This window comes from Panthera onca, chromosome C2 (assembly GCF_046562875.1).
Source record: "Panthera onca isolate mPanOnc1 chromosome C2, mPanOnc1 haplotype 2, whole genome shotgun sequence".
In the NCBI taxonomy this organism is placed as follows: Eukaryota; Metazoa; Chordata; class Mammalia; order Carnivora; family Felidae; genus Panthera; species Panthera onca.
In genome coordinates, this window is record NC_138347.1 from 134666272 (window position 1) to 134693470 (window position 27199).

General features: G+C 34.4%; 1 protein-coding gene across 9 annotated transcripts in view; it reads right to left on the reverse strand.

Moving 5' to 3' along the window:
• Positions 1 to 27199, reverse strand: part of TBC1D5 (TBC1 domain family member 5) — a 535872-nt gene that overhangs the window by 331180 nt on the left and 177493 nt on the right. For 8 of the 9 annotated variants that reach the window (XM_078432387.2, XM_078432389.2, XM_078432388.2 and 5 more), the window contains one exon: positions 11237 to 11368. In XM_078432387.2, the coding sequence (XP_078288513.2) occupies positions 11237 to 11333 (97 nt within the window). In that variant the 5' untranslated portion in view covers positions 11334 to 11368. Of the gene's footprint in view, positions 1 to 11236; positions 11369 to 24571; positions 25577 to 27199 lie in introns of those variants that run through there. The other variant, XM_078432391.2, reaches the window with a different exon arrangement.

The following is a 27199-nucleotide window of genomic DNA, read 5'->3' on the forward strand; positions in this document are numbered from 1 at the left end:
ATGCGGAACTATAGAAACTTAACAGAAGACCATGGGGGAAGGGAAGGAAAAAAAAATAGTTACAGAGAGGGAGGCAAACCTTAAGAGATGCTTAAATACAGAGAACAGACTGAGGGTTGATGGGGGGGGGTGGGGGCAGGGAAAATGGGTGATGGGCATTGAGGAGGCCACTTGTTGGAATGAGCACTGGGTGTTGTATGTAAGTGATGAATCATGGAAATCTTTTCCTGAAGCCAAGAGCACACTGTATACACTGTATGTTAGCTAACGTGACAATAAATATTAAAAAAATAAAAAATAAATAACTTGAGATATTACAATTTTTATGACTTACTAGCTTCTTAATTTCTTATATTTGAAACACTCAGATTTTCCTAAAATGTGAAAACAAAAGAGTTTGAAGCTAACATAATATTTCTGATCGTGTGCTTTCCTATATTCCACACATGGGATTCCTTCTCAGGAAATTCAAGGAGCAGTAAATGGTCAAACTCCAGAGTAAAGTACAAGTATTACAGGCAAATGATTTCATATTTCAGAACACCTATTAAATTAATAAGCAAGGCCTCCTTACAGCAAAAGTATAGTGACAGCAAACTAACTTATTTTTAATACTCGCAAAATACAAGTTAAGAATAAAAAATACTTGAGATCAAGGGCACCTGGGTGGCCCAGTAGGTTAGGCTTCTGACTTCAGCCCAGGTCATGATCTCACAGTTCGTGAGTTTGAGCCCAGCATCGGGCTCTGTGCTGGCAGCTCAGAGCCTGGAGCCTGCTTCAGATTCTGTGTCTCCCTGTCTCTCTCTCTCTGCCCTCCCCCTCCACCACACACTCACTCTCTCTCTCTCTCTCTCTCTCTCTCTCTCTCTCTCAAAAATAAACATTTAAAAAATTAAAAAGAAAGAAACATTAAAAAAATGCTTCAGATCAAATTAACAATATATAAATAGGGTAAAGTATGTTTTCAAAGCTTTTGTAAAGAGATCTTTTAAGGATAATGTTAGAGAACAACCACAGAAAAATCTACATTTACAAATATGAAGGAAGATCACAGTAATAACCAAGTAGCTACCTCTTTTTATTACAAATTACATAATTTCTAAACTGTTAAAATATGAAGTAGGTTATCAACACCTACCAGTGCAATACAGATTAAAACTCTGTGCAGTAAATTGACTATTCTCCATCTTCACTATTTAACAAGATCACTGGATCTTTAACAATTGTAAAAATTGAGTGTTTTAAGTGAAACACACAACGTGCTTAAGTCTACAAAAAAAAACTTACGAATATCCAAGTATAATGGTATTTAAATGTTTTTTCTTTAACTACTCTTAGGTGAAAAGAGAATTTTACCAAAATATAAAAGCTCTTTTGAAAAATACACCTGGCTGTTGTATTACATAGCACAGCAAAAGCGAGGATTTGAACTTGGGAGTAATAGGTCTTGGGGTATTTCCGCTAGAGGAAGAGCAGGAGAAATACAGAAGAGGGATTGAAGAGGTCCTGGATTATTCTCCCAGAGTAAGATTTAAATTTTTTCTTGCAATTTCAACTTCCCTGGATATTCCACTCTTACCTCTAATTGAATAAAATCAAAGTAAGAAAGCCTGTGATCTTTAAAAACAGTAGTTTAGATAGATAGTTTTTAAAATTGGTTAATGCTACGAAAGGAGTTAGATGCAGCATGAGGGACCTGGAGAATTGTACTTGTAAGGGACTAATTATTCATTTCACTACTATGCCATGGGGGAGGGGGATCTGTTTTAATATGTAAATGAATAAGAAGGAGCTGTTGTAGGAGATGCCAGGTGATAAGTCCGAAATACTTTCCTAAGTCCTGTGAGCTTAGAGCTGGATTTGTCATTATTTAAACAGCCAAAACTCTGGCTCTCCTCTGGCTCTTTTCTGGCCCCACTAATTAGTAAAAGCAAGTAACATAATTCTTTGATAAGAAATCCACTATCATTTCACCTAAGTGGGGTTTTTTGACTATCTTTTTTTAAGGTTTTAAGATAGTACTGCCGCTCTGAATCACCTATACCTGCTCTAGTTATTCCTAGACCCAGGCAACCAAAGCCACCAGCACACGACCTCCCATTTGTGGAGATCCAATGGGGTAAAGGCTGACTAAGCATGGCAGAAGAAACATTCCTTTGCAGACCAACTTGTGCCCAAGGGGGTAGTGCCAAGAGCTCTTGCAGGGCTATAGTTTGTGTCTCCCCCAGGGACAAGAGTGAGGTCTCCTTTGATCCTAAGACCCTGGGAAATGAGTTAACAGTTCGGTATAGCCACAAGGTGACTCAATGACTCTTCACACAACCCCAACTCTAAAAGAGCCTCTCTCTTCAGGTAAATAAAGGGAACTGCCATGCCAAAAGAAAATTTGAAATAAAACTAAAAACCAGATGCAATTAATAAGGAATGGACAACTCAATGGGGGAAAAAAAAGGATCAGAATTAAGTTCTGAAGACAAGTCTTTTATTTCAAGGATCTACATTTTACAAGAAGTGAGTGCCATTGTTAACGTTAAAATGTCTAACTTGCTAAATCTCAATTCACCATGAGAGCATGAATACATAATATTCATGTATAACCACCCAAATCTCATATTAAAAAGTAAATCGGCCCTTCCTCACTATTCAACTATTTTGCCATTGACATTTAACTGCTATCTTTTTATGTTAATTCTGAATCAGATTTTTAGTTCACTTCCATCCACTCAAATGAGTTAATGGTATCTTGAAAATGGCTTACCCACTAATTACAGATCATCAGTACTCTTCCAATCACCAAATCCTTTATTTTCTCTTTTTGTACTCTTTAACCTATGCAATCTTTGAAGCATTGACCTCTTTGGACCTTCTGGAAGCTCTCATATATCTGTAGTTTCTATAATTTTGGCACTCCTCTAACTTTCCCCTACTTTAACTATTCCTCCAATATTTTTTAATACTATTCTATTTATCCAATTTCTAATCATGGAGAATTTCTATATAGCAATCTTCAGCTCTTTTCCTGTCTTTGGATTAATACCTGTCTCACATACTTTGAGCTGATTATCTCTGAAGGAGTGAGTTAGAGATCTCAGATCTCTAACTCACATCCTTTCAAGCTGAAATGTTGCACTTTCAACTTCCCTTTGGACAGCCTGATGTAGAGAAACTGGGCATGGCATATTCATCACTCTCTAATTTCATTTCTACCTATTGTCAGAGCATTTAACAAAATCTGTTCTTAAGGAGACATTTTTAAAATATTTTTTTAAATGTTTATTTTTGACAGAGAGAGAGAGCACGTGCATGCGCATGAGCTGAGGAGGAGTGAAGACAGAGAATCACAGGCAGGCTCCGTGCTGTCAGGCAGAGCCTGGACATGGGGCTCAAACCCCTGAACTGTGAGATCATGACCTGAGCCGAAGTCAGACACTTAACCGACTGAGCCACCCAGGCGCCTCAAGAAGACAGGTTTTAAACCATCTTTTTATTTATCTTTGTTGTTGTTACTGAAGAACTTCCAAGTCACCGTATTTAACAATCTTTACCTTCAACAAAGCTCCCATTTTTCTTGATAGCTTTATAGTCTTATAGTTTTCATCTCACTAACCTGCCTTTTACCTTGATAACTACAAAGAATTTTTTAAAAAGACATTGCTTTATTTTTTGTATTTTATTATTTTTCATCATTATAAGTGTACTCTTTAATTCCTATCACCTATGTCACCCTCTCCCCACCGACTTCCCCTGTAGTAACCATCAGTTTCTTCTCCATAGTTAAGAGTCTATTTCTTGGTTTGTCTTTTTTTTTTCTTTTGCCTACTTGATTTATGTCTTAAATTCCACATATGGGTGAGATCATATGCTATCTGTATTTCTCTGACTTATTTTGCTTAGCATTATACTCTCTATCCAAGTTGTTGCAAATGGCAAGATTCCATTCTTTTTTATGGCTGAATAATATTCAGTTTATGTGTTTGTGTGTATTTGTGTTTTCTTTATCCATTTATCTATCGATGGACACTTGGGCTCCATGAAGAATTTTTTATTAAAAAGATACTTCTTGCAAAACTTTGTAAAAGTAAAAAGATCAGTGGGGCACCTGGGTGGCTCAGTTGGTTAAACACCCGACTTCAGCTCAGGTCATGATCTCACAGTTCGTGACTTCTGTGCTGACAGTTCAGAGCCTGGAGCCACTTTGGATTCTGTATCTCCCTCTCTCTCTGCCCCTCCCCCACTCACTCACACTCACTCTCTCTCAAATAAATAAAAATTTTTTAAAAAATGAGTGTTTGCCAGGGGTTGGGGGAAGAATGAATAGACTGAGCACAGAGGATTTTTTGAAATACTCCGTATGATACTGTAACAATGGATGCATGCTTTATACATTTGTCTAAACTCATAGAATATACACTACCAAGAGTCAATCTTAATGTACACTATGGACTTTGGGTAACTATGATGTGCCATGTAGGTTACCAGTTGTAATAAATGTACCACTCTGTTGGGGGGGGGGGTGGATGGGAAATATCTCCTTCCTCTTAATTTTGCTGTGCATCTATAACTGCTCTTAAAAAAATTAAGCCTTTAAGATTAAATTTAAAAAGACTTCAAACCAAAACCTATCTAAATTAGTGCAGATCCAGATTGTTACAGAGAATTAGTGAAGGTATGGAGCTAGTTTGCTGGTTACCACTTAACAATGTTCCATCAAATTAACAAATACTCATGTACTATTCCCATATCCCCTTCATAACTCCCATCACCACACTACTCTATACTTCATCTCCCTGGACTCCTCCATCGCTTCCAAAACTTTCTACTCTGCCCTCTTAGAATCTCCTTCCATGATAGTAAACTTTCTTATATTCTCAAACCATCAATAAATTCTTCCAGCATCTACTTCCTTGCTTGTGTGTACCTCCTATACCTTTTGTCCCAGGACTGCTCTTCTTTGTAACCAAATCCTAGGTGCTGAGTTATATTGGACATAATCATGCAAATTTATAAGCTTGTATGCCTATAAATTATGATGTCTTATCTCAACTTGGTCCCCAAGGTTATATATTCTTTATCAAATCATCCTAACCTTTGTCACTCTCCACAAATCTTCAAATACTTCATCTTATCACTCACTTTCAGCAAATCACTTCACCGTAACTTATCAAAGAGATTAAAACATCATTGATAATTGCCCTGAACTCTGTTGTTGAACTAATGAACCTACTGTATCTACATTTATCTTCTTTTCCCCTTCCCTCCTATTATTACGATGAAAATAGTGACCCCTCTCTGTCTACAAATCCCTCCATCTTGGCTCTAGACTGCACATTTCCAAGACCCTCAGACATTTCTTCCACTGATTTAAAATTTTTCAAGTACTACCATTACTTTTCCCTCTATTCCTCATACCTGTTTAGTACAGAGCACGATTAGTTTATTTGTAATATAAATTACAGTTTTGAATATAGAGTACTCAAGACTGTGGATTCTTGAGATTACAGAGCACTCTGCTTGTCATTGTTACAATGACTCTATCCTGTGCATACTTCTATTTGCTTAAACCTTTAGGTAACCTTGGGCGGTTTTGTTTATTTTCTGCTTAACTTCTTGGCTTCTTTGACTCCACACTCTCCTAGTTTTCCTACTACTTCTCTAGCCACTCTTTCTTAGTCTCCTTTACAATACCCTCCTCTGCTACAAGGTCTTTAAACTGGCTTTCCTTAAGACTGCTTCCAGGTCCTCTTCTCACACGAGGTGCTGTTATTGGGTGATCACAATCATTCACACTGTATTTTGCTACCACACTTAAGCTGAAAATCTTTATCTCCAGCCCAAACCTGTACACTAAGTTTTAGACCCATACATCAAAATCTTCAGGATGTCTTCATCTGAATGTCATAAGGCGCTTCTAACTCACACATGAAACTAAACTTACAATCTTCTTTGCCACCCCCCATTCTACCTGCATCACATAAAGTTCCTCCTTGTAGAGATCCTTACCTCAATACAGGCCTTATCACAGAACTGGCCAACTCACAAAGCTGAATGTCACTTCAAGCTTCTCACCCTTATCACTTCCTTATATCCAAATATCAAGTGCTGTCAATTCTACCTACTAAATATCTCTCAAACGTTTCCACTTCTCTCCATTTCCAGTTCTATACTCTCCCAATATAGGCCACTATGATTCCTTACCTAGAACACTGCAATGACTTCTTCACTGTAGCCATAATAATCTTGTTAAAATGTAATTCTGCCAATAAGATTCCTTCACTAGACTGCTTACTGTTCTTAGGATCAAGTGGCTTCCTGGCCCTGGTCATCAGTCTCATTTGTGGCCATTCCTCCTTTGAATGCTAGCCTCCAACCACACTGAAAAAGGTAGAAAAGGCAATCACGTAGCACATACTCTTTACTCACTGGCTAACTGGCTAACAGCTACTCATCTTTCAGGTTGTGTCTTTATTTTTTTATTTCTTCTTCTTCTTGTTTTTTTTTTTTTTTTTTTTTTTTTTGAGAGAGAGTATGCAAGTGAGCAAGGGGCAGAGAGAGAGAGAGAGAGAGAGAGATAGGGCTCACCCAAAGCAGGGCTCAAGCTCACCAGAAGCTGGGCCAGTGCTTACCCGATGGGGGGCTCATGCTCACCTGATGCGGGGCCTGAACTAACCAACTACGAGATCATGACCTGGGCAGAAGGGGGATGTTTAACCCAGTGAGCCACCCAAACAGCCCCAGATCGTGTCTTAGATATCACACCTTCCTTGACCCACAACTACCACAAATTTATGTTACCTGAGCATACTATTAGTTACTTTTGGAAAGTACTTACATTCTCCATTTTAACTGGCCACTTACTTTTCTCTTCCTGGTCCCCCAACCCTGGCTATTAACCATTACAACTAACACTCAGAGTTATGTTTATCTTTTCCAATGTTTTATCTCCATCATTTGAAACATATTCAATAAATATTTATTGAATGACAACAAACTTTAGAAGTGATGCAAACTTAAGAAAAGCCTATACCACAATAGGTGTTGATTCCACAATGTTTCATATGCAAAGTTAACAATATTTGTATTGGTAAGTTGTATAAACCAAAAATTAAGAACAGTATCTTCTAGAATTTTCACTAGGAGCTACATATATGAAGCATATATATTAAATGTAAGTATACTTTAGTCTATGCTGCATGTTATGGCCACAAATATCTTGAACAAATAATCATTTATTTCCTTAGTTTTCCCTTGCTAAATAATGTCTCCTGTGGGTTCATAAGGATATCACAGTTGACCTTTATTTGCCAGAAAGCTCTCTCCATTTGTTCCTTATGGAAATTTTGATTTGGGTCATAATGAAACAAAAAATGGAAGAAGTGAATTTTAAGAAGGATTTCAAAGAAGGAGAGGTCAATGAGACCAAAGGAAGAGAGGAGATTATACTGACTTTTGAAGCCCTAAAGGAAACAAAATTAAAGTACTAAAATAATCAGGGAATAAAACAGACTTCATACATTACAACTTAAGACACAAAGGAGAAAAGTAGATGGAAAAAAAGATACATGGAATAATTATTGAAGGAATCAAAGTAAGTGAAGGAATTTAGACTGGTAAAACACAATTCATTCATCTGTTAGTTAATTCAGTAGTGTCCACAGGCCAATAGGTATACAATAGTTCCTGCCCCCATACAGCTTACACTTAGACAAGGAGACAAACAATAAACAATGAAACAAATAAATGTAGGATTACATTTAAGGATGAGTGCTGTGAAGGATTCAAGAATAATGTCAGAGAACAATGGCATGTGGGAAGGCCCAGAGTTTAGAACTGGCTTAGCACATCTGATCATGCTCAGATAGGCAGGACAGCCATGAACATCATGGTCAAGAGTTTGGATTTTATTTTTAGTGCAATGGAAAACCACTTAAAAGCTGTAAGCCAGGGAAGGAAGATTGCCTTCCCTCCCTAAAATGACTCCTGCTAATTATAATTAGAGCAAAGGCAGGGTTTAAAATAAGATAACTTAGCATCCTATACTTTTGTCAGGTATCTTCCCAAAACAAATTCATCTTTTACTCAAATCTAAATCCACTTCTACTATATGGAAAACAATATTAAAGATCATAATAGGGCTGCATCATTTTATTATATCAATTTCAGTGAACTATTTTAATTAATACCAACTCATTTAGCAATAAAGCCAGGCACTCCCATGTAGTTCTACAATTCTATGATATTATAACAGAAAGAAAAGAAGACTGAGGACAAAAACAAAATTATAAGAGTCAAAAATGGAGTAGGCAGGATATTCTGAATGTCTTGGATTTTTTTTTTTTTTTTAGTTAGGTTACTAAATATTTTATCCGTGAAAATAAAAAGAAAGCTTTGAAACAGATATTATATAAAAAGAATTACATTAAGTAATTATCTGAATACTATAAAAGCTGTAAGTAAGAAGGCATATAAAATTGGAAGCTAAAAACTCTGGCAATATGTAACAAAGTGCTATTCTCAAAAGAGACTTAATAGAGGAAAATGTTCTTTTCCTACAATGAATAATCATGAATAGTTGAACAAACATTTTGGGTTTTTTTAATAGTTTCAACTGAATTACAGGTAGCTTGCCAATTACTAATTAATGCCCTTTGATCAAAGATCTTGAAATTTAAAGTAGTAAACTATGTATATGACCAAATAGGGCACAGAGAAAAATGTCATAATTTCTATGCTATTCTCTATTTGAAAAAGAAATTCAAGCAGTTAAAAGTTTGATTCCCATGGAAAATTCTGCATGTATATATCCAAAAAGGTCATTTTTCTGATCTCACCCACCTTCGTCCACCATCCATAAAAATAAATCAATGAGAAACCGTTTTCTCTTTATTATTCCAATTCTGTGGCTATTATTATTTATCCTTTCCAGAATACTCAGGATCATTTAACTCAATAATATACTGTTTCTTTATAAATGTTAAAATTTCAGTTTTGAGAAATTAAAGACTCATTTGTTTACTTATGGAATCTGTAACAGGAATTAAAAACAAGACCAAAAACCCATGCCTTGCACACAGGGAAATCACTGATTAAGTCCAGTGCCTGACTACTTACAAAATGAGTCCTCCATTTGCCATAAATTCCCTGGTGGGAAAAATGTGTAACCGGCTTCAAATACGCGGAGAACCCCATGAAATACATACATTAAAATAAACAAACATACTAGAAAGGTGATGATTCTTCAAATAAATATGACAAACCTATTAAAATGCAACACATGTTTTTCTGCTAAAAGGAAATCTGAGAAGATGAAATAGATGCTTCATATAAAATATTTACATATACAATGCACAAAACCCACTACGGTTAGTAACCTTTATGGCTTTCAAGAACTAGATATTTACATATCATTCTTTCTGCATGTGCGTGTGCGTATGTGTGTTTTGTATATATTTTTAACAGTTGACAGCTGTTTTAGAGCATACAGAGATGCCAAGCTGAATGAGGGTCTTGATTACTTCAAGATTAGCTATCTAAAGTTTCTATTCATTTTAAGTGTTGTTAGTTGGAAGAGTCATTAGTCACTTCCTTGTCTCATAGAACATCAGCATACATTTACATTGTTAATGAACATTTGGGGTAAATGAATTAATGGCACTTTTAAACATCAATTCAGTCCTAATAACTTTGTATGTCATAGAAATGTTAGGCTAGGATATAAACGAAAAGCCTTTTCAGTAAAGGTAACTACTCATTCCTGCAAACAATAAAGGATAAAATTAATTTAAAATGTTTTTTAACCAGTTAAAAAAAAAATAGAACCTCAGTGTTTAATGAAGTAGGCCAGGAAAAATATGCGCGCGCACGCACACACACACACACACACACACACACACACACACACACACACACGCTGTTCTAAAATAAGCACATAAATCAGAAAATTTTGGTGAAATTATTTTATATACTTATCACAAAAATATTTTTTCTTTTAAAATACTGACTTGTGAAATAATTTGAAGTGGTTGTGAAATAATTTGACTTAATTATTAGTGTTTCTTATAGGTATTATGTTTAAAAAACAAACATCACTAGGAGATGTAGTATTCTTACCACTGAAATGTTTAAGATGCTGAAATGAAAATGAGACAATAACAATTTTTTCATATGATCAAACCTTGAACAACAGTCTTTTTGTGACCTTTTCATAAATGCACATATGAAAATAAAAAGTAAAATCACAAAAATAAGTTGTAAGGCAAATTATATCATTTTCATCGAAAATAACAATGGAATTTGTATGACACAGAAGGCAGTAAAAATGCACAAAAAACATAAATGCACTCCATAAAGTCAAGGCTTAATCACTAAAGAAATAACCACTTTAAAACATCAATCATTGGTTTTAAATTCCCAAAACACAAGTTAATAGCAGACCTTTATGCCAATACAGAAAAAAAAAAAATTGTATCTGAAGTATACAAAACACATGTGAATCACTTTGACCAGTTATGATTTTTTAAAATCAATCTCATAATCCTGATGTATGTACGTCATGACTGAAAAATTTTAAGTAGTTACTTGAGTCAATGAATCAACCAAAAACAAGGATAAGGCTTTAGGAATCTGCATAAACTGCTTCCTTTTAAGATACTATGTTATTACTAATGTTGAGAAAACAACACTGAATTCTGAAACATACATATTTGATAAATTTTTATAGGGTAGACCCTGAATACAGTTTACTTTTAACAGTCTCTTTTTAACAATTTCAATGCATAGATCTTTAAAAGTAGGACACAAATTTTAATTAGTGGTGAAAAAAAAGAATCAGACAAATCTTTATCCTGGAATAAGGTCAACTTGCTTTAAAAGACAAAAAAAAAATCCCTGCAAAATCAACACCAAAAGCTAGACTTCTTTAAAAGATGTTCGACAAAGGCAATTTTGATTTCAACATCCTTATGCTGAAGTAATTATTTAAGATAATGATTTTTTTTTTTTTTTTAAAGAATGACGGTGCATTAAACATTTGGCTAATGCTTCTGTCTATAATTGAAAGTTGATGTTTTGTGGTGTTCATTACTGTCAGAGTGCTCTCCACCTATCCAGGTAAGTGTGCTTCATGTTGCCCTGCTCAGCTTCATCTAAAGAATTACACACATAAGGTAGGCAGAACTAACTGGAGGCTCTCTGCTACATTTCCCAGTAACCATAGAATGTATCTGCATACAAAACTCACCTCCAGACTTGTTTGAGTAACTTGACAAGGGGTCAAAGCCCACTTCCTGTTCTTCTGGCTGCAGAGGATGTCTAGTTTCAGATAAGGAATGATACATTGTGAGAACCGAACAATGTCACTGAAAGTGACTACCTGGGAGATTAAAAAAAAAAAAAAAAGGAAAATTATACTTTTTCTTTTTGCTATGACTGGGAATAAATACAACATTGAAATGATTAAATGAGCATTACAGACGTTAACAAGTTTTCCACAGGCTTCAGGGACTGTTACAACACATTGGCAGAAATAGGCAAAGAAGTGAAAACTGGCACAAAATTTCCATTTCAATAATTTCTCCCCAAATCTGAACTTCCTTGGTAACCATTACCTCAATGTTCAATCACACTTATTTTCAATAAACTTCTGCACAAAAAGTCAAACTGTAAGTTAAATTACCATACCATTTATAACATCCTTTTGTTTCACTGCTGAAATAATACACATTTACAATAGAAACTTTCAAAATACGGAAAATTTTGCAAAATAAGATCATTCATAATTGTATTAACTAAAAACACCCCTGTTAACATTTCAGTTTATTACACATATCCTTTCTGACTTTGTTCTGGGCATTTAAAGCAAATTTATTTTAATGTGATCTACCATGTTAAATATACTGATTATATAAATTATTGTGGGTATTTTCTACCCCATAAAAAAAGACCATATTATAACTTCAAATGGATCCCTAGTATTCCATTAAATAGCTATAACAGTTTATATAACCAATTCCTTATTAGTAAACAGAATGCTTTCAGTTGTTCAACACTATAAACAGTTTCACAATGAATATCTTTAGTAATATCTCTGTGTCACATCTATGATTATTGCCTTAAGATAAATTCTTAAAAGTGTCTTTGCTGGACCAACACATGTATATAAAAAAATAATATTCTATGATATATTTTAGCAAATTATGCTCCAGAAAGATATGCATACAGAACAATTCATTCCCCTGGACCCTCATTAACAGAGGGAATGGGTAATTCATTTTACGGAGGAGTGTGATAGTCAATTTTTATATTGCATTTGCTTGATAACTAGTGAGATTACTGAAGATTCATATGTTTTCTCTGACACTTACTTATTATCTTTTGTGGATGGAGTTTATTATTATCATCATCTTCATAATTTATAAGCATGCTTTAAATATGAAGAATATTAAACCTTTGTCATGTGATATAGATATTTTTCTGAGTGTGTCTGTCTTCAAATAACATGGTGTTTCTGTGACATAAGTAACTTTTTCATTGCTATGCACCCAAATATATCTATATCTACTTTATGACTTTTACCCCTGGTATTACTATGTTTAAAAAGGCAAAGTTATATAAATAACCACATTTTTAAAATTGTTTTGAAGGTTTTCCTCCGTGATTCTGATTTCTATAGACAATGCCAATTTAAACAAAGATATTTTTAATTATTTTTACATGTTTAAGCTACACTACTTGTAAATTTTCTATGTCTATGAGCTACAGATTACCTTCTCAAGTCATAATCTTCCAAAAATATAAACTGGGCTCTAATTTTCATCCAAAATAATGTTAACACATGAAATTTTAAGTTTCAAGAGAGGGGAGACATGATAGGAAGACTAAATGAAAACTGATGGAAAAGCAAGACCAACAAAAATGAGTACATAATTTTACAGGATAGGGCGACAATTATGGAGGAAAGTTTCCAGAAAAGCCCATGAATATACAAATCCTTTTCTTCCCAACATAAAATGCTCCTCTATCCTGCTTAGTTTCTCCCTAAAGCTCTCACTCTGTAAAATACTTAGTACATTTTCTGAGTTTTACCAGAACCCTCCAACTCTCACCCACCCACATTCATAATCAGATGGTAAAAAATCCTCTCCGCCTTAGATTGTGGCTAAAACAAGAGCAAAGGGGTAGGCAAAACCAACACTAGACAAGGCGGAAAACTTTTGTTGTCAACATACAGTAAGAATTTCTAAAGCCAAAAATCAAATCCTAAATCCATAAATCTAGACAACTGTCAATATTTGCTGCTTATGTATGCAAACCAATCAACATATATTTAGCACTTACAATACAGAAGGAATTCTGAGGAATATAATGCAGTAGAGGACAGGAAAAAGTAAATGATCAGTTACATATACTATAAAACAGAATCTGATGAATTTTGCTGACCAAATGAATAATCAGATTAAAGTCCTCTACTATGGAGAAGAGCCACCAAACTCAAATGCCTGATGGTATCAGGCAAAAAACATTACTAATCAAAGTTAACATCTATTGAGCAATGACTATTAAGTCACAGACCACTCTAAATGCTTCATGTATACTCATCATTTCATCTTCCCAACTATCCTACTGACATACATTCATCACCATTTTACCAAAGAGAAAACAGAGGTACAGAGAGATTAACTAATTTGTCTACAGTTACACAAGTAGTAAGTGTTGAAGCCAGAATTTGAACCTATCTTGTCTAGCTCCAGAGCTCACATTCTTTACTCCTGCACTATATTTGGCTCTTGGACAATGAGACAAACAGACAAAATACAAAACAAACTGTACAAGAGGATGGGATCTGTGAACAACTGAAACACCTTTACTCTGCTTCAACTTTTTCAAGAAAGCTAGAAATCTAGAATTTTATTTGAAATCTCTTTAAACTGTTGGCAAGTAATTCAAACTAGAAAACAAAACAAAAACAAAAAACAAAACAAAACAAAAACCTGTATAGAATAAACATTTCAAAAGCATATTTGACCCATGGATAACTATTTTAATGTTAAGATTCATATTTTGTTCCATACATTTTGTTCTACTTTTGAAATTATTAAGGAAAATGTTTGAAAATGTATATTCCAAGTTAACCGCCAGATTTCTATAAAATCTCTTTAATATCCTAGACATGTTTTCATATCATTACCTTAATCTCTCAGTTTTATAATACATTTCCACTACTAAAGACTTCACAAACTTAAAATATACAAATAAGGGGATTTCATGTACTTCAAACTATGAGAAATAAACAACTAGCAAACTGATATCAAAGCACATTTTTTAAAGGAACATTAAAAAAACACCTTTCTGTAGCTAAAATGAAATACTCTAGGGGCACCTGGATGGCTCAGTCAGTTAAGTGTCCCACTCTTGATTTCGGCTCAGGTCACAATCTCATGGTCAGGTTCTGCACTGACAGCAAGGAGCATGCGCTCGCGCGCGCTCTCTCTCTCTCTCTCTCTCTCTCTCTCTCTTTCTCACCTTCCCCTCCCCTCAGCCCTACCCACACACATGCACTCACTCTATCAAAATAAATAATAAACTTTAAGAAAAAATACTCTAGGGGCAACTGGATGGCTCAGTTGGTTAAGGGTCTGACTCCCAATTTCAGCTCAGGTCATGACCTCATCATTCATGAGTTCAAGCCCTGCACTGGGCTCCATGCTGACAATGTGGAGCCTGCTTGGGATTTTCTCTCTCCCCCTCTCTCGTTCATACTTTCTCTCTCTCAAAATAAATAAATAAACCTAAAATTTAAAAAAAAAAAAATACAACATGATGACATTCATACATTCATTCAAGATTTTAGAAGATACCTAAGGTCTTTTGGCTCCTTAAAGAAAGTGAGGTTCAAGAAGTCATCCACTGATTTTTACCTTTATTAATAATTCTTTAGAAATTGACAACTTGGTTATAACCAAGTTATGGTTATATGGTTGTAACAAAAATAAAAAATTTACCAAATACACCAGTCTACAACTAGTCTATATAATCAAGGATCCACCATATTCTAATTTATTATGCCTGTAAAGATTGAAACTGAATCACTGAAATTCTTTTTATTCAAAGAAAGCAAACTAATCGAAAAGTAATAATGAGTTATTTTCAAGAACTCTGTTGAAGAGGGGCACCTGGGTGGCTCAGGCGGTTGAGCATCCAACTTCGGCTCAGGTCATGATCACACAGTTCGTGAGTTCGAGCCCCATGTCGGACTCTGTGCTGACAGCTCAGAGCCTGGACCTTGCTTTGGAGTCTGTGTCTCCCTCTCTCTCTGCTCCTCCCCAACTCACACTCTGTCTGCCTCTCTCAAACAAGTAAACATTAAAAGAAAAACAAAAATTCTATTGAAGAAAAGTTACATGATGTTCTTTTCTTTCAGTTATGGATTTAAATAATAATCTGGTTGAAAATTAACTTCTTAAACAGGTGCTGCTTTGTTTTTCATTGTTCTGTTTTAAATACAGGGGCTATTTTAGTTTTCTAGAATAAACAATACTTAAGTGCAATGGTTACTGCTATTATGATAATGTTATAAAATCACAATGTAGTGTTGCTTTTAAATGTGAAGTAATTTTCTCAAAAATTTTCCAATTTGTGTTTTGTGACTATACCAACTGCAAAAATATTTGACTACCACAAAAGAGAGTATCAAAGGTTTTTAAGCAAATGTGTCTATATTTATTTTAATCACTATATTGAATAGTATTTTTACTTCTAAATATCAGACCATAGGAAAATATTTGATAAAAATTCAAAGAATTAAGGGAATTTTTTTATCTGAAAATTTTAAGATAATCACTATTAAAAGTCAAATTGGCATAAACATTTTGAAATGTACAATTCACCATTACATCTTATATTTGTGTTACAAACTTAGACTTCTATACTTGATATGCCTTAATCTTCTCTACATAACAGGTAGACAGAGAGGAAGTATATAATGACCACAAATATGTACCTTAGTAAATGACCACTAAAACCCATAATTGATGGATTTCAGTTTTCTTAAGTAATGCCAATCTGTCTCTAGAATTTTCCTGGAAAAAAAACCCTAAGAATTTTTAAATGAAGGCAATCTTATTTTTTTTTAATTCAGAAAGCACAGCAATATAACCTTCCAAGACTTGAGAAGGGAGATATCCCTTCTTTGCTACATTACTATAACAGTTAAATTTTCTCCTTCACATAAACTTAAAATTCACAAAACTCAAAATTGGTTTTATTGCCATCCTGTGGTCACAGGAATTGACACATTAGGCGGAAACTGCTGTCAGCACAGAGTCCAATGTGGGGCTCGAACCCACAAAACCATGACATCATGACCTGAGCCAAAACCAAGAGTTGAATGTTTAACCGACTGAACCACCCAGGTGCCCTTCCAAGACTAATCTTAAAGACAGTTATATTGGCTTTATGATCTGGTTCTTGCGGTATTAAATCTTAGGATAAAAGTGATCTGACTGAAAGAAGGGAAGTCTTGTGAAAATAGTTAATATTTAATAAAGGGTAAGAATTCAGCACTAAAGCTTAGAGGACAGTTTTAAAGTACAGTAATAAAATTTCAAAACAAGATTATTTTCCATGTAAGTGAAGCAATACAAGCATCAGGTGAAAACTTCAAACTCTTAGCATGGTACAGACAAAACAAAAGGTTAGTTGAATAAATTTTTTTCCGTTAAAATGGTATTACATGAACAAAGCCTCTAGAAAAATAATTTATTCCCTCTGAGTCTGAAGTTCTATGCATTTCAGTGTATATTCATTCTTTCAAAGCTTCTAATACACAGGCAGAGAATTAGCATTCTGAATTGTGTCTTCTAAAGACATCCATATTCAGAAAAGCTCATATAAGCATACTTCATTCATTTAAATTCTTGACTGATGGTAAACTTAAAGTCAAACACTGAAATGACAGAGTAATATTACTTTACATAAAGATATCTCCTATAAGAAAAGCATATCAAAGAGCTTAAATGAACTATTTCCAGAACACAATTATAAAAGAGGGAGAGGATATAGCATGAATAAGTATCGGTCACAGATAGCATGCATTTACCATGATGGGTGTATAAACTAAAACATGACATCATGGCTATAAAAGCGACAAACTTTGATAGAAGCTATATTTTCATAATTAAGAGAGAGCATTTAAACATTATCTATAGAATCTTCTATTAAAAAAAACCCTTTTAATCAAGGTAAAATGATTTAAAATCAAGGCAGCTAGAGGTAAATTTGATGGTTGGGAATAATGATGTTCTAAAGTCTTTATCATAAGGGAGAGAAGGAGGTGGGAAAGGAGTAAGGAAGAAAGAATGAAGGAAAAAGAGAAGAGAGAAGGAAAAGAAAGAGAAAGAATAAAGTTCCATTTTAAAATTCTGTCCATCTTTAATGCAAGAAGGTTACATTGGACTTTAAGTTAATTAAGTATTAAAATCAATCATCTGAAAAGTCTTAATATTTAATATTAGTTAGATTGTATATCAAAGTAGTTTTATTATTTATTTACTCCAAACCTTTCCAGAATACTTCATCTGACAACAGGGGGTCTGTTTCTCACAAGATAAATGCATTTACAATGCCAAATAAATTATATATAAAAGCATTTGTCTTAATACATGTCATTCAATATTAAATATCACTCGTTGGTAAAATCCTGAAAACCTAACTCACTTTTAGCAACTACACATCTGAACTATTCAAGTGTTGCCAATTAAATAGGCAGAGAAATACAATAAGGGTCTACATACTAAGAACAATGATCAAAAGAAAATTAAAATTATAAGACTTAATTCTTACATTTTCCAGGTTACCAGAACAAGATGTTTAAAGTAAACAATCCACTATAAAAATACTAGATTTATAAATAATATGTATAATCAGAAATAAGTACAATATATGAAAGCTTCGCAACTGGGCTTAAATAATTGATATTACAAAATAAGAATATATTTGGCCTTTTGGGGTTCCCTGGTGGCTTAGTTAGTTAAGCATCCAACTCTAGATTTTGGCTCAGGTCGTGAACTCACAGTTTGTGAGTCTGAGCCCTATATCAGGCTCTGTACTGGCAGTGTGGAACCTGCTTGGGATTCTCTCTCTCTGCCCCTCACCTGTGCTCGCTCTCTCTCTCTCTCCAAGTAAATAAACTTTAAAAATATATATATTTGGCCTTTCAATATTCAAATGCTATAAAGCAATAGCAAGTGGCAGTTGTGACTATATAAACCAAGAGAAAACCTAGCATTATAAAAAGTTAAAGTGGCCTAACAAAAAGCTCTTCAGGGTATATCCTCATTTGGTTTCAGAGTTCTCCAGAACGATGCTCAAGATGCAAAGACTGGGAAAGCAAATCAGCCTAGTGACCAAACCTTTTGTTATTTTACAGCCATACAAAAATACTTCCAATTGTTACTGTCCTCATTTTATATCAAGAACACCTCTAGCCTTTAAAAAACTATTTACTCAGGCTTTCATAAAATCAAGGTAACTCTAACAAACAATTAGGAGTTCAAGAAGAATGAGCAATATTTGAATAGAGAAAACCTTTTTGAAATGTCAGCCTTGAACATCAAAATTATACAGAATGATGAGGAACCAGGCTTATATTGCATATAAATATGAGAGCATATTAGGCTGCATTTAATTACCAGTTCAAACAACAACCTGATCTAACCTTTGACAAGTAAAATAAATGTTCTGAATAATTTAACTAAAGTAAACATTTGCTGTTAATGCTAGCTAATTATAGTAAGATCTGGAAAGAGAAGAGGAAAAGAGATGACGAAGAGAAAGGGAGATGAAGTTTTTTTTTTTACCATTGAGATCTGCAACTCTTCATTGAAACATTATTTTCAATGAATTTAACTCACATAAAAGGGTAAACCCAGTAGAATACAGTTGCTTTATAAATACTCATATAAAGAAATATTTTAGTTGATTACAGATTTCATTCTTTCAGTCAGTGAAAATCACCAGACTACCATGGAGATTGGAAAACTAGGTCCAGATGAATAAGGGTACCTCCACCCAACCCCCTTCACCCAAGGAGCTCAAAGTTTAGTGAGGAAAGAGCCCAGGAAATAAGTTGCCAGATTTAGCATTAAGTAATTGAAATTATTAATTAATTGAAATAAAATAAAATAAAAATATGGATGCCTAGTTAAATTTCAATTTCAGAAAAACAACAAAAGATCTGGAAATACTTATACTAAAAAGTATTCATAATTTGTCTGAAATTTAAATTTAATTGTGCATCCTGTACTTTAGCTAACAATCCTATCAATAGATAAATGAAAATGAACATCTATTGGAAAATATGTGCAATGTTCATTATAGGAATCCCAGGATTAGATGAGATCAAAACTCTGAGAGTAAGATTCCCAAAAAACTCACCCAAAAGCAGTAAAGTGTTGTTTTTCCAGAGCTGCTATCTGATTACTAATGGGAAAGACCAAGATATACTACTCAAATGCACTGACCTGGCCCCACAGAAACTTGTTTTTCAAGTTCCCTAAGTAACTGCAAAGAAATATAATAATAAACAAATGAAAAAACCAACTACTTAATGGAAATCATCAGCTACCAAATGCAGAAAAATGAAACAACCCAACAAAAATCCAGGAGCCACTGAGGACCCTGCCGAATGGAGACAGAGTATATGACTATTCTTATAGTGAAATTATCTTTACCCCTAAGGAACATAGGTGTATTTAGGAAAAAAAAATACAAAGAAAATTGAACTTTGTTAATTTGCTGAGACCAGTCTTAATTCAAATATATGATATTTTCATTCTTTATTATAAATAAAATGTTAATAAATATGCATGATATTGCATAAGAATCTAAGGTATGGTAAGCTCTGAGTGTGACCTTAAATTTTAAAAAAGTTATTCAAAAATGCATAATGTGAAGACATGTTATTCTCCATACAAAAACTGCTAATTTAACTGATTGGTGACTCCAAAATTGATTAGCTTATTTGCTCATGGAGTAGGAGCTTCTATATATTTGAGCATAAACTTCAGTATGAACGTAAAAATGTTTCAATTTATCATAGAAGATCATCAGTAATAATAGAGACAAGAAAACTCCAAGTTTCCAACTTGAGGCCATATAAATACATACAGGTTTTCTGTAATTGATAGCAGAAAATGATAACCACTTAAAATAGTAAAACTTACTGTAAAATAATGAATTTGAGCCTAACTGGAAAGTGATAGGACTTAAGAGTCTCTGAATTTTTGCTTCTCCATTCAATTGTAATGGTTCCATCTTTACCGAAAAAAGATTTCACTTATGTACATATATGTAATTTCTGTATGTTTTCTAACACCGAACATTATGGGCCCTCAAAATGAGAACAAAACTGTTTACATTTCATTTTTACAAGCAGGTAAGTTTAAAGCACTGATAAGATGAAAGATGGATAAAGAAGAAAGGATTAATTATAAAAAACAGAATATGATATAAAAAACAGCATTTACATGATATCTTGATGTCTTTACAAAACATAAGTTCTATGGCTACTACGAAAGAATTTTTCAAGACACCAATGCATACTAAAAAACCAAAATAATTCCATGAACACTATATAAAACAAATAAAGGCCTTGAAACGGTTGATGAAAGAACGCAATTAACAAAATGGAATAAATACACAAATACACAGGGACAACAAAGAGGCTACACAAACCCTACCTCAACGGTCAGAGAATTTTACTAGCAAATATATATACGCCTTCTTATTGTGTATATACTGTAGCAGAGTTCAGTAGTATACTTCCTCTGAAATTTCAAAGAATATCATATAAATGGTTAAAAGGTAAGTACATTAAATTAGACTTACCTAATTCTTACCATACTGATTTATTTTTTTTCCAGCCATGTTTTCAGATTTAATATACTCTTTTTAAGCCTTACCATACTGATTTAAATGAAACCCCTGCATAATTTCTAAAATTTTGATAATGTTTGCCCAAAATTTTTAGCAAACATTTAAAGGGAGCAAAAAATTTAAAGGGAGATTACAAACTTCATGCCAAGCTTTACCATTTGCAAAACAATGACACAGCCATTCAGAATTACAATGTGCTATTTACATATTGATTTAGAGAACTGAAGCTTTGAAAACTGTTTAGGGCCTAGAAGTTTTATCTTAATTTCTAAAAAGACTAAACAGGATCAAGCAGTTTAAGTGACATTATCATATTGTAATTTTTCCTACAAAAACTTTTGAAACCGGGTAATAATTTCCCCCACAAGTCCAAATATATTCACTTTCACTTAAGTACATTTTCACAAAGTCTTCCTTAGCAAAAAAATGTTTTTGTAACTTTAAAAACCATAAATACATAATATTTTAAATTCCTGGGATTTTAAATCCTAGAAAATCAAGCAAAAGATTAAGATGGCCAGTTTTTTTTTTTTTTTTTAATATAGTAAGACGACTTTGTCCAAATACTATGAAGCTCTAAGTTTTTACTAAATATTTAAGAAAGGTCACTATTTAAATGCAATGAATGAATATAAGAGGTCAAAGCAGTAAACTTACATAATTTAATTACACAAATGCACTGGTATCACCTTTTTTCTTACTCATATTTGAGAAACTAATACTTTGCCTTCTAATATGATATGGATTATTTCATATGGCATGCACATCCTCTTGGAACATCAAGATTATTCTTTACAAAATTTGGAGTGTTAGCACCAAAAAAAATGTATGAAAATTAAACTATATTTTTTAGTTACTACTAGAATTTAACAGTGGATTATAGTGACTGAAATTGATGTATTTCTTTAAACCATCTCATTTCAAAATTATCTTATTAGGTACCCTATGGAAGTCAGTGCATAACAGCAATCGTGAGCCCACAGGTAGGGCACATACATATATCTATAGTTAAATAAGCAACCAAATATAAAAATGGATCATGAAACAATTTTAATGAGAATAATATTAACACAAAACTAAATTTTGATATCCTACCTTAACATTTAATGCAATCTTATTTTGATGAAAAACCTAGTAATTTTAATCTAGAAGTGAAATTGCCGGATCAAAATTGTTGCCCATCTTTAATTCTAACAAAATATTGCCAAACTTCTACCCAAAGTGGTGCTATACCAGTTTACATGTTCGTATGGACAGTTCCTGTTTCTCTACATCCCTACCAGCTCTGAATATCATGAGCCTTTCTCCATTCTGAATGGTATGAAGTGGTATCTCACTGTGGTTTAAATTAGCATCTCCCTATTTCTTGACCGAAACTCTCTTCATCTGTCATATAGTCAGAGTTCTCCAGAGAAACAGAGGATTTCAGAAAGCAAAGGAGGAGACAGACAGAGTTTTATTATAAGGAAATGTTGCTCATAATTACAGAACTGGCAAGTTCAACCTGCAATGCAGGCAAGAAGGCAGGCTGGAGATCCAGGAATAGCCAGTGTTCTATTTCAAAGGCTGCTGGACAGGAGAAGCTGATGATATAGTTTGAAGGCCATCAGGCAAAAAGAGGTGATGCAGATGAAGTCCAAGTCAGAACTGCTGTAGAATTCCTTTTGCTGGGGGAAAGGTCAGCCTTTTGTTCTATTCAGGCCTTCAACCGATAAGATGAGGCCCACCCACATTATGAGGGCCAATCTGCTTTCCGTTCATTTAAATATTAATTTCATCCAAAACACCCTCACAAAAACACCTACAATAATGCCTGACCAAAATCTGGGAAGCCCCTGTGGCCCACTCAAGTTGATGCATAAAATTAAACATTCACATCTGTTTACTGGCCATTTGGGTCTCCTTTTCTAAGAGCTGCCTGTTCACATTCTTTGCCCAATTTTCAGCTGTGCTGTCTTTTGTGCTTAATAATTTATAGGATTAAAAAAAATAAATCATGGATACACAGCAATTTTAGTCCAGTATTAAAAAATCAGAAGTACGTTATTAAATTATATTAAATATAATATTTAATTTAGTATATTATCATTTATACACACTTTAAATGGTCCTCATTTGGTGAATTATATTGTAGGATGCACTCTGAAAAGAATGATTTAAAGAAAACCAGATTTTCCTTTTCTAAATATGGTACAATGAACAACAGATTATGTTCCTGAACAAAAAAGAACTTTAAAAATGATTATAGTAATCTGTTCGATGTTTTTCTCTATGCTGAGAGGCATGCACTACTCATGATTACTAATATTTTACTGAATGCTTAGTAAATGCCAGACATTGTGCTTTATGTTATTATCCCATTCAATACCTTTAGGAATCTTAATCATAAAGGCATTATTATCATCTCTATTTTATGTATATGGATATTGGGGCTGGCAGATTAAAGATCTCAGCCCAACTGCACACACCAAGTGGTTGGGACGTGAATTTCAGACTTCTTCAGAAATTCATTTTAAGACATCCTTACTGGCTTTCCACTATGTTTAATGGCACTAGGAAAGGAACACCAGGGAATAAAGAATGAGGACAGGCAACATCCTTGCTGTCTTGGCATTTAGGATCTGACAGGAGGCAGAATGTAGAAAATGTGCATACCATGTAATATAGGACAGAATCTCATAGCAAAGGAGATGTATTAGAAAAGCTCTAACTCTAAGAAGTCAAGAGATAATTATGATTCCATGATGCTGCCGACATAAATACACCTACAGGTTCTCAATACCTTTCATGATCTACCCATATCTAACTTTCTAATCTTCTCCTTCATATATTTTCATTCTCTAAAGACATCCAGTGTTCTCCCACCTCTCTCTCTTTTTATTTGGGCAACTAGCCCTGGTCAAGAAAACCTATTCCATCCCATTCCTCTCTCTGAAATATTTCTTAAAAACAAACAAACAAACAAACACTTTTCTATTCTCATGACCTGGCAAATAGTAAATATTACTGAATAAATATCCATCGGACCACATTCCACTGATTACTTCCCAAAGTTCATCTCAAATGCTCCCTTCTCTCTGAAATTTCCTAATTCTTTTCCATTCTGCCGTAAACAGTTAAATGAATAAATTTGGAAACTTGATCATGTAAAAGCCAGTATCATATTTCTACTTCCAATGAGGAAAATGTAAGCAAAACAGGTTCTCATCCAAAAGAATAAAAAAGGAAGAACAGCCCAAAGAAGGAACCCCCTCCCAAATCATTCTTCTTTCCATGACCATGTTTCACTATTCCCACAGAAGGGAACTTCTACAATCTACTTTTGTTGACATAAAACTAGAGTCGCATTTTCTAGGCACAAATTGAGGAAATGACCTTATTAACTATCTGACTTTAGGTAAGTTGGTTAAACTCTTTGTGCCTCAGTTTCCTCAATGTAAAATGAGAAATATCCATTTCATAGGTTCTGTGAGAATTAAGCAAATTTGAAGAACTCAGAACATTACCAGACACACACATAGTAAGCACTCAATAAATATTAGCTATTATTGTTACTACTATCACCACCACACTGCCACTGCTCTGATGGCTGTATTTACACAATTAGGTTATTAGAACAAGATGAAAGACAGAATATACTCACAGTTCAAAAATATGGATCCTTTGAGTATCCCATAGGATTTTTTTTCCCGCTTATACATTACAATTAGATTTCACATAATAGTTTCTCATTTTGTTTATTGAGAAAGGAAAGAAGAAAGAAAGGAGAAATTGGAGAAAGGGGGCTGCTCAAGTGTAACACACATTCAACTTAGTAAATACTTGTTAAATCCTCCCATGTGCTGGCAGCTAGTCCAGAAGGTAATCATTTAGAAGTGAACAAGACAGTCTCTGTCCTCAGAGAATTTACATTCTAGAGGAAGACAAATAATAAACTAAGCATAAAAAATAATTTACATGTCAAGTAGTGACATATGCTATGAAGGAAATGTAAAGAGGATAAGGGGACAGAAAATGATGATGGGGCATGACTGAGAGTGTATTTGGGAGCTGGGAGCTTATTTGAGAAAGTGTAGTCATAGAAGGCCTTTCTGAGGTGGTGGCATTTGAATAAAGTGAGGGAACAAGCCACCCGATCACTTGGGGGCAGAGCTTGCTGGGAAGAGCAAAAGCAGATAAAATGGGAAACGGCTAGGAGTTTTGGAGGAACAAAGAAGGTTGGGGTGTAAATGAAGACAGATGGTGGGGGGGGGGGCATGGAGGGAGAGACAGGAGAGAGGCCAGGTCACCGATGTCCTTATAGGCCATGAAAGGACTCTGGTTTATACTCTGACTGGGATGCAAAGGTACTGGGGGCTTTTGCATGGGCGTACGAGATGATATGATAGAAACTACAGTACAGGTCTCAAATGAGGAGAAGCAGTGAGCTCCTAGGCCATCCTCTCAGGACCTTCTTCAGAAAAGAGCCTTGCCTCAGAAAAGTTAGGAATAAAGCTAAAGATCAGTCTTAGGAGTAACACCAAGATGGTGGCACATTAGAAGGAGGAAGGTAAGGTTTAGTAAAGGACAAAAAAACAAGTCACACTAAAGGGCTTCTAGCCAGACGACAATCCTTAAGATGCTTGCAGTATTTTTGGAGAAGTGAAACACCTACAATCAATCCATCGATAAATAAAATTAGGAAGCCATATAAGAAATAAAATACAATACTAAATGTAATTTGATCTTATTTTGTATGGATTCAAGACCTTTAGTTGTTTCTGAGTAAATGACAACTACAGACTACTGAAGTCAGGACTCCTAGCCCAGTGTCTATATATCAAGTCCTAGTAAGAGAAAAATGGAAGGGAGGATGAACACATGAATGAGCTGGGGAAAGAAAACCTTGGCACCAACTCATACAACCTCTGCTTTATGAGGCACAAAGGCAAAACAAAATCTAAGTCTCTCCTTTCACTGATTAACATACTACCCTTCCTAAAAACTATTTCAGTTAGAAACTGCTAGTGGTAAGACCACACCAGATGAATTTAGTAACTGGATCAGTATAGAATAGATTCTGTGAACGGTCTGATACATCACAGGACTTTAGCACTTACTAGCCCTCCGGCTATGGATGTGAATTACAAAGGACTAAGTTTAGTCAGCTCTCACGATCCTTCCGGATTTCTGTTTTATGTACTAAGATCTGCTCACATTATTGTACTTTTGTTTCTGGAACAATTTATAAAGCAGACAAATCTGAAAATCTAGGAACTCAGTGTCTATCTATAGATATAACACACACTCCTCCATTTTACCTCATAGTGAAATAAAATGATACTTTAAAAATGAGGTGGTATTACCTTGCCCCTAAGTAACCAAGATCAAGATTGTAGTTCCTGAAAATTGTGGTGAGGTTTTCTACAGCAAGGGCAAAGAGAAGCAGACGGGAGAGCTAGTGTACATACTTTCCTCCATAGAGAAACAGATCAAGGGGTGCCTGGGTGGCTCAGTCAGTTCTAAGCATCCGACCCTTGATTTCGGCTCAGGCCATGATTTCGTGATTCGTGAGTTCAAGCCCCCCATCAGGCTCTGCACTGACAGTGAGGAGCCTGCTTGAGATTCATTCTCTCTCTCTCTCTCTCTCTCTCTCTCTCGCTCTCTCTCTCTCTCTCTCTCCCCTTTTCTCTCTGTCCCTCCCCCACTCACATATGCACATGCTCTCTCTCTCTCTCAAAATAAACAAACTTAAAAAAAATAGATAAAATGAGGACCCCCTATTTCTAGAACTATTAAAGATGTACAGAATTAAATAGCTTACATTTAGATTTTCCATCTTTCAAGATACAAAAGCATTATTTCTAACACATTAGGGGAAGAAATTTAATCACAGATTCAAAACTCTTAAACTACTCCTAAAATGTCCATATTCTCTTTCTTAGTGGAAAACCGGTCTGAAACATAAAAAAGATGCCTCTTGGGATGTCAGGCCTGTCTCCTATCTAAATCTTATGAAATGTATATGGATAGAGGTCAATGAATACGGCAAATTTAAACTAGAACAGAAAATCTGATTCAGATTCAAATTAACATCTTCTTTTCCCTATTCCTTCTGGCAGTACTTACAAAATCTGTAACAACAAACTATCACTTCATTATCTTCCCACAAGATACTGGTTTCTCTAACACTTCACAATGCCTCTGAGATAGCATATCTGACATAACACCTCCACTTCTCTCCAGAATTTAACAAGATAAAGAAAAGGCAGTAAGAAAGGAGACAATGTTG